A 14,447-nucleotide genomic window follows, 5' to 3' on the forward strand; every position below is an offset into this window, starting at 1 on the left:
CTAATGGGGGCAGCTATGTAACCTGCAGTTAGAAAGTCTTCCTTTGGTTGGTATGAATTTGAACAACATTCATTAGCATGTGAGGGTTCCCCTTCTGTTGCCTCTCCCCACCTGGGAACAGATGCCCAGCACTTTCTAGAAGCTCTCGGTACCAGCAGCCTCATCTGTAAATAGTATTGTCTGAGGTCAGGTTTGCTGAAGCAGAATCTGAGATGGGGATTCCTGTGCAAGTGATTTAGTACAGAAATGCTCTTGGGAGAAGAGGAATAAGGAAGCAGCCTAGGGCAGAGGACACGGGCAAACAGGGATGTGCTCTCAGCCTGTTCCAGTGGGGCTCTGGAATATGAGTCTCATAGCACAACTGGTCTCACCTTGAGGCAAAGGGGTGGCCTTCTCCACCCATGTCAATCATAGGCTGCAGAGGAAGGATGTTATAACCTCTCAGACAAAGCAATTCCCATTCAACCAGGGACTGGAAGCCATCTAGCAAAGGGGTTCTGGGTGCAGAACTACATGCAGAAGCCCATGCTCTGAGGGTGGGAGGGGGAAGAGGAGGCTCTTTCCCTAATTGCTGCAGTGGAGAGTGGAGAATAGAATTAAAACCTTTCAGTCAAGAGGACTTACATAGCCATGGGAGGGCTGGGCTGGTGCTGGCAGGCACAGAAGGGTGATCCATGACATTCCTCCCTGTGACACCATCCAAGAGTGTTTGAGTCCTGACCATATGCTGAGCACTCTCATTCCTACAGAAGTCTTTGGTTTTCGCTCTTTTTGCTTATTCTCCACCTCAATATCCAACTGGAATTTTCATTTCTGTTAGACTGAGTGGGTGGAAGAAAGACTTGGAATAAGGCAATAAATGCTGGACTAATGTTATTTTCTTGCATTTTTGGAATTAACAAAAATAAGGTAGTTCAGCAACTCTCAGATAATCAGGAGCAGTCTTAGATCAAAGCCAAGTAAATGGAGGGCTCCTCTGTTCCAGAGTAATTCACACCTGTATCCTCAGTGCTGATATGGGAGTCCATGCCTGGGGTCCATTCCAAATTCTGTTGCATGTCCATATTATATATGCCAGCTTATCACCCATTAGCGTTGGGGTAAGATGGGAGAAGAAAACGTTGGAGGAATAGCTAAGGAAAGCTGTTCCTGACAGTGGAAACAACTTAGACCAAAGGTGTGAAAATGATACCAAGAAAAGGGTACTTGTAGAACAGTGATATATGTACTCAGAAAGGCAGGGGCCAAATGGATGCCAGAGTTAAGATTTTGAGCTTTATTCTGTTCACAAAAGGCATTTTAAGAAGGTTCCTTAAGCAGCCTGTAGAATGGACCAGAGAACGGGGAACTCATAGCAATGGCTCCCAAATCATTGTGGAGCAGAACGCTTACTGTATGTATCACCTAACCTGTATTGAAAGTGCTTATCTCAGGCCCCACAATCTCAGAGTCTACTCAGAGGTTACTCAGTTATCTTCTCAGACCACTGGATGTGGCCCATGAATCTGCATTTTTAAAGAATGCTCCCAAACCAGTTCTAATGCAGGAGGGCCCAAGCCCACTGCATGAGAGATGCTGACTAAGAACATGGAGAACCATCAGAAAACTTTGAAATCACTGAGGTCAGTTATCCCCATTGGATATCTAGACTGGATAAGAAAAGATAAGCTGTAGTTTCCTTTTACATCTATATAGCTCCTATCTTTTGCTTCCTTTTATTTTGGGTTGTTTTGTTGCTATTTTATAAATCAGAGTTTTATTGATATTTAAAAAATGCTCAAAAGTACATAAATCATTAAGCGAATTTTCATAATGAACAAACCCCAGCACCTCAAGAAGTCCCTTCCACTTACTACCTCCCAATTACTATCTTGACTTCTAACTTCACAGATGAGTTTTTTTTTTCATTTCTACTTTTTTGTTTGATAATCTTGATAATACATTAGTATAATCATATGCTGTGTAACCTATAAGTAAGTAGGTGTTTTATGGTAAGTGCTCACATTTTTTTTCCTCATTGGACATACGGTGAAAATTTTTATTTCACCCGACTGCCTGGAAATCTTGGTCTGAGCTGAAAGGTGCAGTTCTTGGAAATGGGAGGAGGAAGCATGGGTGGCATCTCAGAGCAAGAGTCCACACGAGTTGGTTCCTTTTGGTGCCGTTGTGGTGTTGGCTGTGCTCATTCCCTCTAGAAACTCAGGGCTTTCAGAGGGGAAGGAGACAGGTTTTAGAGTCAGCCCAGAATGACTGCGGAAGTCACGTAGCCTCATTGAGCTCCAGTGCCCCAGTTTCTAGACATTCAGTCAGTGCTAGTTTTGTCCTGTGCCTTCTCCTTTTCCAAAATCTGCAAACATGCTGTGTCCCCTCAGAAGTCTTGATTTGGCCTCAGTGACGCAGAGAGGCTCTGTGGGTTATGAAGAGCCTCCTGTTTTCCTTTGACCTTGGTTGTACACCATGTGTCCAGATGGAAAGATTGCAGCTCTCCACAGTGCCTCTCCTGGTTTCCTCGTGCCTCTGTAGAGTCCAGCCCAGGCTAGCTACTCTCGGAACTCCCTCCTTGCCCTTGCACCCACCCCCAACTCTGGCAAGGCTTGCTGGGGAGACAGCTCAGCCCTCACTGATTCAGACTGTGAAAAGAATACCTGTGTTTTCCCTGGTGTGATTTTCTTAGCATTTGTCTTTCCTCAGCTAAGATCTTGAGAGGCAGGATTAAGGTATGGGCATAAGAGAAAGGGGTCAGAAAGGTGACTTGGATGCCTTTTAATCCAAACCTAAGGAGACGTCCAGCTCACAAATGGCCTGGCCCATTTCACTAGGAGAACATCAGGGTTCAGAACCAAAGGGTTGGTTAAAAATGAAGAGTGGTTTTGCCCTCTGCACTCATCGTCCCAGGGAACCTCTGGCAAAGGAGTGGGGAGGTGTGCAGTCAGAGGAGGACCAGGGACTTGGCCTGGCAGGGGTTCCTCATTCCAGTGCAGCTAACAGTGACCGTTGTCTGAGAACTTTCCAAAATAAGAACCGTGTCTGCTAAAGTCTGGATTTGCCTCCCTGGGGCTACTTCCACACACCTGTCTTGATGCATCCAGCCCATCTGTTGATGCTTTTTGTCTTTCAGGAGGAAATGGGTATTTCCTGTGAACTGCTAGAATTGGACTTCCTCAAATGCAGTGTGGGATTTCCTTTCATGAGGTCAAAGTCAAAGGTAAGGGGCAGGGACCGGACACTTCCTTGGCAGCAGCCTCCAGCCCATCCCATCAGCCACTGACTCTGCCAACTGCCTCCCTGAGGTTTCCTCCATGACCCCTGCCTCCCACATCAACTGGAGTGGCCAGCCAAGTCCTGCCTGGGCACAGCCAGCCACATCGATGACCATCTCTAAGTCTACTCCAGGTTAGCCGTGGACATGCGGTCTTTCCCCTTGGTCCACATGACGTACCTCAAATGTGAGACACAAACAATGGCCTTTGTACTTTGTTGAGCACCATCTGGTTGGCCTAACATATTTTTTCTGAGACATTGTATGCCACTTTGAGTCCCTGTGACCACTTAGGAGAAGATGTGGTCCTGGCTAGTGATCTATAGTCCGGGCTGCCACTCTTCTGCGCGCTCACAATTTTTTTTGAAGAGACCTCTTAAAATTCTTAAAACATACATAATCATTTATTCAGAAGAATTCAAGAAATTACAGTCATTTTGAAATTTATAAGAAGCCAAATTTTCTAAGCTCAAACAATAATATGGTTTAGGTGACTTGGAGATTCGTGGAGCATTTTAGTGTGTGGCATCATTTTAAAAACATGCAAACATGTAGAAGATGTGATTTTTGGAGGCAAAACCAGACCCTAAAAGACCAGACAGATCTGCCTTTTAAAATGGAGGCTGTTTTCCCTGCTATGATTTGAAGGAAATTTTATGTTCCTTTGTATACCTTTTCCCTCCACTTAAAAAAGAAAGTTTAATCCTTTTCTCCTGCCTATATCATGAAATTGGGTCATTTTAATCTCTAAGACTTTTTGGTCCTAGTTTATACTAGCTGTTTTACAAACCAGTTGTTAGAACATTCTTGTAGGAAGGTTTGCTCATTTCTTAGCAAATCTCTTGAACCCCTTAGTCTCATTGAATGTACCCACTCCAGTCTACAGTGGTTGTTATCTCTGTGATTCCTCAGCCCTTTTCTGGCTCTGATCCTCATTCTGTTCACATTCATCCCAGGAGAAGGGAAAGAGGTGGCTTAGAAAAAGCTGGCAGAATTCGGGTCAAGTCCCATGAGATCCCAGGTAGGGTTAAGATGTAGGACGACACTGAGCCCTAGGCATCATTGTCTATAGTAAAATATATGCCCCCCCCCCACACAAATTTAATTGAAATCTTTTGAGCAACAGGAAATAGACTTAATTGAAACACTTTAAAAGTAGCCATCTTATTGTAAAATTCAGCCTCCATCCCAAACCTAGTTTTAAACATCTTGCTAGTTTTAAACATACTTTGAAAGGATATCGCAGATGCTTCCCTGGTGGCTCTGTGGTACAGAATCTGCCTGCCAATGCAGGAGACACAGGATATGTGGATTTGATCCCTGGGTTGGGAAGATCCCTGGAGAAGGAAATGGCAAACCACTCCAGTATTCTTTCCTGGAGAATTCCATGGACAAAAGAGCCTGGTGGGCTACAGTCTGTGGGGTCTCAAAAGAGTTGGACACAACTTAGCCACTAAACAATAACAATATCATAGATGGATCCAGGATCGATCACTTCCCATGAAAAAAAAAGGTGAATAAATCAATACAATAAAAATAAAGCATTCTTGACTTCTGGGGGCCTAAATTTTGCTAGAATTTCATTAGCTCTCAAAATAGTCATTGAGCCAACAGAAGAATGGATGTTGAATGTTGGATTTTTTTTCCAACTTGGTAATGTCACTACCTTCCTCCTACATACAAAAGTGAACACCTGTAGCAAGGCTGAACCTGGAAGCAGGAGGTCTGGGGGTGAGTCCTTGGAGAAAGCCTAAGAAGCAACCCAGCAGGGATGGGGCTCCCTCTCTCCACAGCTTGGCTTGTCCTTCCATGTCCCTTAGACCTGTGAGTTGTCTGATTTCCAACTATCTGCTAAGCCTCATGACCACATTATCTGCTTACTTTGCTGGCCATATATTTCAGTCTCTCACGACCAGCCTGCCTAGTTCCTGACTTTCTGTTCTCCCAGGCTGCTGGCTCTCATTGGCCTCATGCCCAGATCTTTTGCTTTTCACCTCACTTTGATCTTTAGAGTGTTTAATTCAGATCTCCTGCTGGGTCAAACTCTTTGCTGAGACAAGACCCCTGACTTTCCCATCATTTGTGTTTTCTAGCTCTGTTTCCTGTTCTGTCTCCATTCCCCACCCTCACTATAAGCTGGCAGGTCTCACCACAACAGAAAGTCTAGAAAGGGATGTCCAGTGTCCACTCTAGTTGATGGTCCAACATTCATTACTTTCAGGTAGCGGTCAGTTCAGTAGAATCTAGTGTTGCAAATTTAGACCATTGCCTAGAATTCTTCATAAAGGAACCCAAATATTTAGATGTTAAATAAATCATGCTGAAGCTGAAACTCCAATACTTTGGCTACCTCATGCGTAGAGTTGACTCATTGGAAAAGACCCTGATCCTGGGAGGGACTGGGGGCAGGAGAAGGGGATGACAGAGGATGAGATAGCTGGATGGCATCACCGACTCGATGTACGTGAGTTTGGGTGAACTCTGGGAGTTGGTGATGGACTGGGAGGCCTGGCGTGCTGCAATTCATGGAGTTACAAAGAATCGGACACGACTGAGTGACTGAACTGAACTGAGACTCCCAAAACTTAATGGAATTTAAGGATCATTTTGTCCACCCTCTTCTTCTTATTGAAATGCAGAGAGCAAGTATCTGGCCAAGATCACACAGTCAATTTGTGGTGGAGCATGGCCTATAAGCCCTACCCAAGTGGTCCTCCCCCATTCCCACACCTGCCCAATGTGTATACAGTGATAAACCATTTGCTTGAGAAGGTGTTCCCTGAATCAGAGGATGGTCACTACTGGCAGCACTTGAGATGCTTTTAGGTGATACGTGGACACAGCGCTAAACAGCATTGACTGACAGTGAGAAAGCTACTACCTTTTCAATGCTCTTTCAGTCCTAACCTTTTGCAGGTGGAAGTCTCCAGTAGCACTAAATGTCTCTACCACTTGTTTATCTCCCTTTTATCAAAACAGAGCAAACCTTAGGCTCAGAGCCTTCAACAGGCAACAAAATTCAACATCGCTTTGTTTTCATTATTTCTTTTCATGATGACTTCCTCTTTATGGCAAGTGATCCTGGATTCCCATCTGTGATAGTGATATAAATTCTTCTGTTTAAAATAGTCTTTAAATAGAAAGAGTGAGGCAATAAAAATACAAAGTACTTATCACAGGTGATATGATAAGCAGATGTGGCAAAAATTGGGATGATGGTGTGTGAGTGAAATTTAGGAAGTCCTGGTTTAAGAGTTCAAACATATTGCTTCCTAACGAGAACCTCAGTTGCTGAAAAGGACAACATGCCTCTCGTCAGAGTGGGCTCTGGGCTGGTTTTTATTGCTAAAGTTGTATCTCTGGCCTGACCATCAGAAAGAGATGCATAAACCATAAAGCTTGTCGTGCAAATGAGCATCCAGAGGTCATAAACTGCAGAAGACTGTAGCATTTAAGTTTGGAATGCTGGCTAGTGCCAAATGTCACTTTCTTTTCCCATAGTATGAATTCAGCGTGATCTTTGATACAAGCCACCTGTCTGGGGAAGAGGAAGTTCTTAGCTTCATCGTTACTGCTCAGAGGTAAGAGGGATTTAAATTTTTTTTCTAAGATGAGAGATTTATGGGACCAAGAAAGGTCATGCCCTGGTCATGCTTTGATGGTGATGCCTGAACAGACTCCAAGGAGGAAGGAACAGCTCAGTGATAAAGCCCCAAATCACTGCATTGAATTGGCTCTCTTAGGGATGGTGCTTGTCTCCTTCTGCTTGTGCAGACACCAGATCAGACGGAGCTGGGAAAAACTGGGGATCATCCAGTCAGAGGTAACGATTTTACAACTGAGGAGAGACTAGCCTGGAGAGGTCAGGATTCCAGCCCAAGCTCATGTGTTTGGAAGCATTCACAGATGTCCTTTGTGGGTCTGCTGTGGTCAGTCACTTCTTTTGGTATGTAGTCTAGCATCCCTTGATGCAGGGACAGGGCACCTGTAGCCTGAGGTCCTGGTGAAGCCTGTTGGTGGAGGTCCCCAAAAGATGGTCCTCAAGAGAGAGCTTGTCCTAGGAACCAAGTGGAGAGATAGTCAGAGAAGGGGACTGTGCAGTAGTGATGTCTTCCCTCAGGACTGCACTCCTGCCTCTCTCTCACACATACCAGTGTGGCCAAGGGTGCCTGGGAGGGACTTTAGGCTAATAAACTTGCCCGCACAAGCCAGAATCCACTTGACTCGAAGTACCTACCATCTGAGGCGGGCTTGACTGGGATGGAAGGAGAGGTATTTAGGTGGGTGAATAGGGAGACACAAGCTTTGATTGTATATATTGGATAGGTGACCTTTTTACTTGAATTTTAATTTAGAAATGATTTTAAACTTAACATAAATGTTGTAAAGGATAGTACAAGGAATTCCCATACACCCTTTCTACAGAGTCACCCAAGCTTGACACTCTGCCTCTTTTATTTTGTTATTCTCTTTCTATGTATGATTTTTTCCCCTTAATCATCTGAAAGTAAGTTGCAGACATCATGCCTCTTTACCCATGAGTACTTTCATGTGTACTTCCTAAGAATGAGGCCATTCTCTTAAATAACGCTGGTATAGTTATTAAATTCAGGAAATATAACTCTGATGCAGTGCTGTTATCTAATCTCTAGCCCATGTTCTAATTATCCCAAGAATGACTATGTAGCCATTATTATACTGGTCCAGAGTCTGATTAAGGATCAGGCATTCAATTATCATGTTTTTTCTCTAGTTGCCTTAATCTTCAGGCCAAAATGTCATGCCAAGAGGCCTAGGTCCATCCCAGAGGTGGTCTGGAGATCTGAACCAAACACTCAGAAGGACAAGATCAGGCAGAATGCACAGAAAAGAAAGGTGGTGAGATAACAAAGTCAGGAATCTCATGACTGAGGGAGGATGGGAAAATGGAAGGCCAGACCCTGGTGAGCAAACCGCAAAACCAGCGGCTACAAGTCAGCCAGGCCAAGGCAGTCACGCAGCCACAAGTTAGCATGCAGCCGGGCCTGGAGGCCCACAGGATCTGGGGTGCAGAGCGAGGCAATGGGCTGGGCTTCGTGAAACTCAGGCCTCTCCCTCAACCACATGGTCATCTCTGAAATGAAGGTGCTCAACCCAGGCCTTCCTCCAAGGAGGACAGCACCCTCGAGCACTGAGAAGGAGCTCCTGGTCCCACATTCTGACTTAAGAGAGAAGGTCATCTCCCAGAACCTGTACATGAGCCCCATCATGCAGGATAACAGGCACCAGCTCAGCTGGGCATCTGACCCCGTATGCCGTGCCTGGTTAATAAGCAAGGAGTCCGGCTCTGGACCACTCTCAACCCTGTGCATGTCCATCAAGTTTAAAGCACCAAGTGGGAGCTGAGAAGGGAGCAGGGATGAGTGAGAGAGTCTTCCATCTCAAACCACATCAAGACAGGGTTGGTCCAGAGATGGAGGCAGATGCAGAACAGCCCAGGGCAGGCACTGCCCCTCACTCATTCTACAAAACCGTTGAGTACTTACTCCAACTAGGCACTGTGTCAGACAAGGAGAGGTACAGCAGGGACCAAAGTTGGTAAAAATCCCTGCTCTTGGGGAGCAGTGTGCTGGCTGCAGGGGTTGGATCGTGAACAAATGAACATAAATTTCAGAGGGAGACGGCAGCATTATGATTCATCCATCAAGTACGGTGCACTCGTTGGCAAGCGTAAAGCAACTTCATTTTCATCCTACTCTTTTTAAGCCCATTTGGCAAGGGTTGTTCATTTCTGGTTCTCGGAGACAGTCTAGGACAGTCCCGTGGGTTCACAGCTCACTCTTGGTTAATAGTCCTATAGTCACTTCAAGCCTCAAAATAACTCATTAACCCATAATCAGAGTGTCTTGTCCCATGAAGTAATCAAAACTTGATTGCAACTTAAGACTTCTTCCTCTCCCCAAGGCAAGGCTAGAGGAGGGTAGCCTTTCTGTGGGTTGTCTAGCTTTCCTCCAGTGGTGTTTCTGCTGGTCCTCCTCCTTTTCCTGAGAGCCTCCAGGCTCACAGCTGGGGTTGTGAGAGGTCAAAGGGAAACAAGAAAGGTTTTACTAAACAGGCAGTGCTGTGAGCAGTCAGTCTGGGTGTCTTGAGTTGACTCTTCTCCTTTGGAGACCCTCCCCCTGCCCACCCCCCAACTGGGGATGCTTATCTGTGCTTCCCTCCTCATTACATCCTCCAACCTCAGCCTCTAGGCAGCTGGAGATGCCTTCAGCTCCTGCTGCCAAGACTGTACCCAGGGCCAGGACCAAAGGTGACCTCAGACTGACTCTCACAGTCAGATCGCACTCAGGAGTCTCACTCCTGACAGTCTCTAGAAAGGCAGGCGGTCCTTGTGGGGTCAGGAGGGGAGAGCCAGCAGCCCCTTCACCTTATGTCTCTGGGGCCTGCGTCTGACTGTCCTGAAGAGGGTCCCTAAAATGACTTAAAGGCAGTCACCCTCCCTTGACTATGGACCATTTTCTCCAAAATCTGTCTCCAAGAATCCTCCTTTCCCAACTCCATTACATCTGTGATGTTACAGCTTGGATTTTTGCCACCAGACATAGTAAATCCTGAGTTAGTGCTTTCCTCTGAATTTTGGCATCTATTGTACCTCAGCCAAAACTTGAACTTTAACACCCTGTCATACTCACCCCAGCATGAGTGGTTCTTGAATTTTCACTAAAACATCAATTACCCAAAGATTAGACTAAGATTCTTCCCGAGTGCTGAATCTTTCAACGTCACCCACAGTTCTATCTTGCCTCTCTATTAGTGGCTTTGCCCCCAAAGCCTGAAGTCTCTGTGCTTTTGGGAAGCTTAGGTCAGGCCCCAACAAATACAGTATAAGCCAACAGTAGACAGCAGAGGCACTGGTAGGGCTTTGTTTTATTCTTTCGCTGGAGGCTTTGCTAGTCTCAGTGTTATGTAAAACTCACAGAATTAAGGTTAATTTTCCCTTTGGAACAACTGTGAAGCATACACTTTCACAGCCCCTCAATCTCCCACCACCCTAGCATATTTTTGCTTTTAATGCCACTTTCCCAATATGGGGGGGGGGGGGTACGTTTTCTTTAATATTTTAAGAGAATGTTCTTTCTTCTAAAAATGAGAGCACAGCACAGCACAGTGGTTGTTTGACCCTCTTTACTGTGTACTGTCATACCCAGCATTCACTCCAGAGATGATGACTTTCTGGCCTTTAGTTCAGCACTAGTGGGCCTTACTGAACAAATGCTAATTATATTCTATATATTGCAATAGGCTGTGCAAAGCAGATGGAAATGAGAACCAAAGTGGATGTTTAAATATAGCCCAGCAATCACTGAAATCCTGTACAACTTTCCAGTGCAGTTTGTCAGCGTAGTACTGCCACAGTAGCATTTCTAATTACAATTGGCTGGGCTTGCAAGCTTTGAAATTATGCAAGACATGATTATTTTTCATTCACACTGTTTTCCTGATCACATCATTGGTGGTTGTGATCTAACAGAGATACATGCAAAGCATAGAGGAGGTAGACTGTGTTCCCATTGCTAGAATGCAGAAGGGCTTCACTGGGGTGCTGGCATTTGAACAGGGGACTCTGTTTTCAGGCTGAAGAAGCCCAAGTGAGGATGTGCGCGGCACAGCCTGCTCTGTCACACCCATGTGGCGGGTGGGCACTGGAGTGTGGTGGAGATTCCTGACCATCTTAGAGGAAGGGTGGAGAATATACATGGGCAGTAAGAGGGAGGTGGGGCTGAAAGAGGAGATTGGGCTGGTCCTCAGAGGGCCCAGGAAGTCTCAACTGCTTTCTACCCCCCCCGCCCCCCGGCAGTGGTTTTGGAGAAAGGGAGTGATACAGTGCAACAGCTTGCCCAGAGGGAGAGAGTATAAGGTGGATTTAGTAAAGGGGAGCAGATGCCTGTTCAAATCTGAAAATTTTCATTTTCCTGCTGTTTCTGGGATCCACAGAAAACTCTCCCATCCATGTGCTGTCTGGGTCTCTCAACAGCTCAGGCAGCTGATATTCCTGAGAAGGAACATTTGGGCAGGAAATATGTTATGAAAGAGACTTTCCTTGTCAAAAAAAGGAAACTCCACCTACCTCCCAGTCCCGCTCAGGGCTAATCTAAGGTATCAAAGGAGGGACGCAAACAATACCAGGGTGAAAATTTCATCTCCTAGTCTCATGTCCACAGACCAGTGGTGCTCTAATCTTAGGTGCCCACTGGAATCACCTGGGGGCCTTAAAAACTACCAATGCCTGGTCTACCCTTCAGGGATCCTCATCTGATTTGTCTGAGATGAGATCTGGGCATTGAATTTTTTTTTAAGTCTCATCAAGTGATTACTCTGTGTATTCCCTTACTCTATACTGGGCACAGTTTGACTCAACACACATCTGTTAAGCACCTGTTATTTACCAGATGCAGTACTGGGCACGTAAGAAAACCCTTATAATTTACAAATTCAAGAACATCCTTTTATGTACATTAGTATTTCTATACAGCATTACTGAACACCTAGCCGAGCTAGTATTGGTAGCTTAAGTAATTAAATAATCAGAATCTTCTAATTAGTTGAATTACATTCGTTAAAGAAACTATATTGCCTATTAAACCTGCAGCTGAATGTCTCAGGCACCAATTATTCTCCAGACTTTGGTGAAAATCTGATCTTACTGTCCCAGAGGGCACCCACGGCACCTGACTCCCTGCTGTGACGGAAAGATCCTTAAAGCTCCTTATCTTGAAAGCCACAGTTAAAATACCAATCATCCTTTTCTTCCCATCACCACCCTTTGAAGCTCTTGCCTACTTGTGGATTTAGGAGGACAGAAAGTTGAGACTAAACAGTTTCTCAAGAGCTTCTGTCTGGCAGCCTGGCTCTGCAGACTTTGGGAAGCATCCTAAGTCACGAGCTTGCAGAATAACTAGGGGCCTTTTGATGTTCAGCCTCTTTATCTCAACTTTGCAACCTCACTCAGTCTGGAGCGGTCCCCCGATGACAGATGAGACTGTGGGGCCAGAGCTGCCAGCAGCCACAGGTGGCTGGACAAATGGCAGGGCATGGGGTGGCGCTTCCATCAGGAACTGATTGCTCAGACTTGGCAGGACCCTGGGTGGGGGCAGGGAACAGGCCCAGGTGTTGCCATCCCCCCATCCATTCAGGAGTCACCTCTGGTCTTTCCTGTGCAGAGATTGCACAGCGTTTATTGTGCCCCTGGGAAAGGAAAGGCAGGGAAGTGGGGCTGGATGGGCACCTGATCCTGCTGCTTCTGCAAACCGTGATGGATGTCATCTCATCTGCGGAAGACAGAAGAGAAGTCAGGGGTCAGAGTCACAGAGCACCATTGTTTCAGAACAATAGGAGAGAGGAGGAGAGGGGCCGTGAGTCTGCTGAAAAACGGTTGCATTCAGCACTTGCTGGTGGGGAGAGGAACTCTGCACAAGTTTAGGGGATGATGCAGTGGGAAGTGGTCCAGATGAGCTGTGTCCAAACTTCAGCAGCGGGTCCTGCCTTCCACCCCTGGAGGGTGAACTTAGCTTTCACCTGGGACCCCGTGTTCGTTCCATGTGATAGAACCAAGTGTAGGTGCCAGGTTCAGCACCGTGTTCCCCGGCAATTGCTTTTCTGCAATAATAATCACAGTTCATATTTGAAATCTCATAAAGCTGTGAAGGGAAACTGGGTCTTCTCTCTTGACCTCTTCTCCCCTCCCCCAAACCCCCAAATCTGGCATCAGGAAAAGGCATCACAGTGGAAAAGCACTGGTTTTGGAAACTAACCCAGTTGCTGTGGGTCCTTGGGCAAGTTACCTAATCTGTCTGAGCTGCTCTTACATGTCAGCGGTGGGTGAGCCCCTCCCTCTGGAGTTACTCTGAAGACACAGCTCCATCATGGCTGGGGGTGTGCCTGGCACATGGTAGCCCTCAACACCATCACCCACCTTGTGGTCACCTTTCCAGAAGGACCCTGCAAGCCTCCCCCTTCTGTGTTTACTCACCCCGAGGAGGAGGCCTGTATGTGAACCTGCTGGAGCCAGAAGTCCTATAGCAGAAGCTCCCGTGATATTTATCAAGATGGTGCTACCCAGGGCCTCTCTCTTGGGCTTGGTTGTCTGTGGGTGATGGACGATGCTCTTAGATGGGAAATAGCTGCTAAATGCAAGCTTCCCAACTGCAGTGTCCTAACCTCGGTTGTCCATTATTCACGGAATAAGCCCTGCAGAAGCAGCACACTCTGTTGGTGCCTACCCATAACCTCTCAGAGCTTGCCTCCACCACACACACACTGGACAGTTCCCATTCCCAGCACCTGTCCTTCTGCCTGAGGCTTTCTCTGGCCAGACCTCACTCACTGTGCACATAGGGCACATGCCAGGGAAGTAATTCCCCACCCTCACCACCCCCCCCCCAGCAGATCTCAGGAGTCATTGATCAGCTCCCATGGCCTCAGCTGGAAGATGAGTGGGTACTCCACACTGCCTCCTGGAGTTCCCTGGTCAGATGGAGCCCGGCTGACCTGAATCACGTGCCCTGCTTGTCTCCCTGCCTTCCTGTCTCCCCTCTGCTGTCTCCTGGGGTCACCTGCCCTGTACACTACTTGCCCTCACATCTTTATTGGGTGGAGAACACAACTGAAACCATAGAGTGCCCACTGTGATGCCATACAGGGACCAAAAATAGAGTTGAGGGTAAAAAGGTGCAGAACAGAGAGCTATCCCTCTCTGGGAGGGGAGAGGCCCATTGCGGGCAGGCTGTGCTGACTGGCATCCCGTCCTCTCTCCCTCCACAGCGGCAACGTGGAGCGCTCAGAGTCCCTTCACAACAACATCCTCACACTGATGGTGCCACTGATGCACGAGGTGGACACGTCCATCACGGGGTGAGTAGCCAGGACACAGTGCTGCCTGGAGCGGACCCCTGTGCTTCTCTGGTGTTTGCTTTATAGCCAGGAGCGGTGGCCCTGCCACTTCTGCTTCTGCCTGGCTTGGAAATGCAGGATGAAGCTTTGGCTACAGTGACTCACGCCCTCCTCCCTCCGTGTTTTCTCCTCTTTCCCAGCTGCCCACACACTTGGTAGATTATACAAGAAGTGTGATGACAGGTATAAGCCACATAATTCCTTCGAATATGCTGTACACCTTTACATGCATCTCTTCCCAGCGCCCACCGCTCCAGAG

General features: G+C 46.8%; 1 protein-coding gene across 1 annotated transcript in view; it reads left to right on the plus strand.

Moving 5' to 3' along the window:
* The window catches only part of ITGA9 (integrin subunit alpha 9), a 368,409-nt gene that overhangs the window by 275,168 nt on the left and 78,794 nt on the right, over nt 1-14,447 (plus strand). The window contains exons 19-21 of the mRNA XM_069561451.1: nt 3,119-3,205; nt 6,761-6,840; nt 14,060-14,149. Of these exons, the coding sequence (XP_069417552.1) occupies nt 3,119-3,205; nt 6,761-6,840; nt 14,060-14,149 (257 nt within the window). The remainder of the gene's footprint in view (nt 1-3,118; nt 3,206-6,760; nt 6,841-14,059; nt 14,150-14,447) is intronic.

This window comes from Ovis canadensis, chromosome 19 (assembly GCF_042477335.2).
Source record: "Ovis canadensis isolate MfBH-ARS-UI-01 breed Bighorn chromosome 19, ARS-UI_OviCan_v2, whole genome shotgun sequence".
Lineage (NCBI taxonomy): Eukaryota > Metazoa > Chordata > Mammalia > Artiodactyla > Bovidae > Ovis > Ovis canadensis.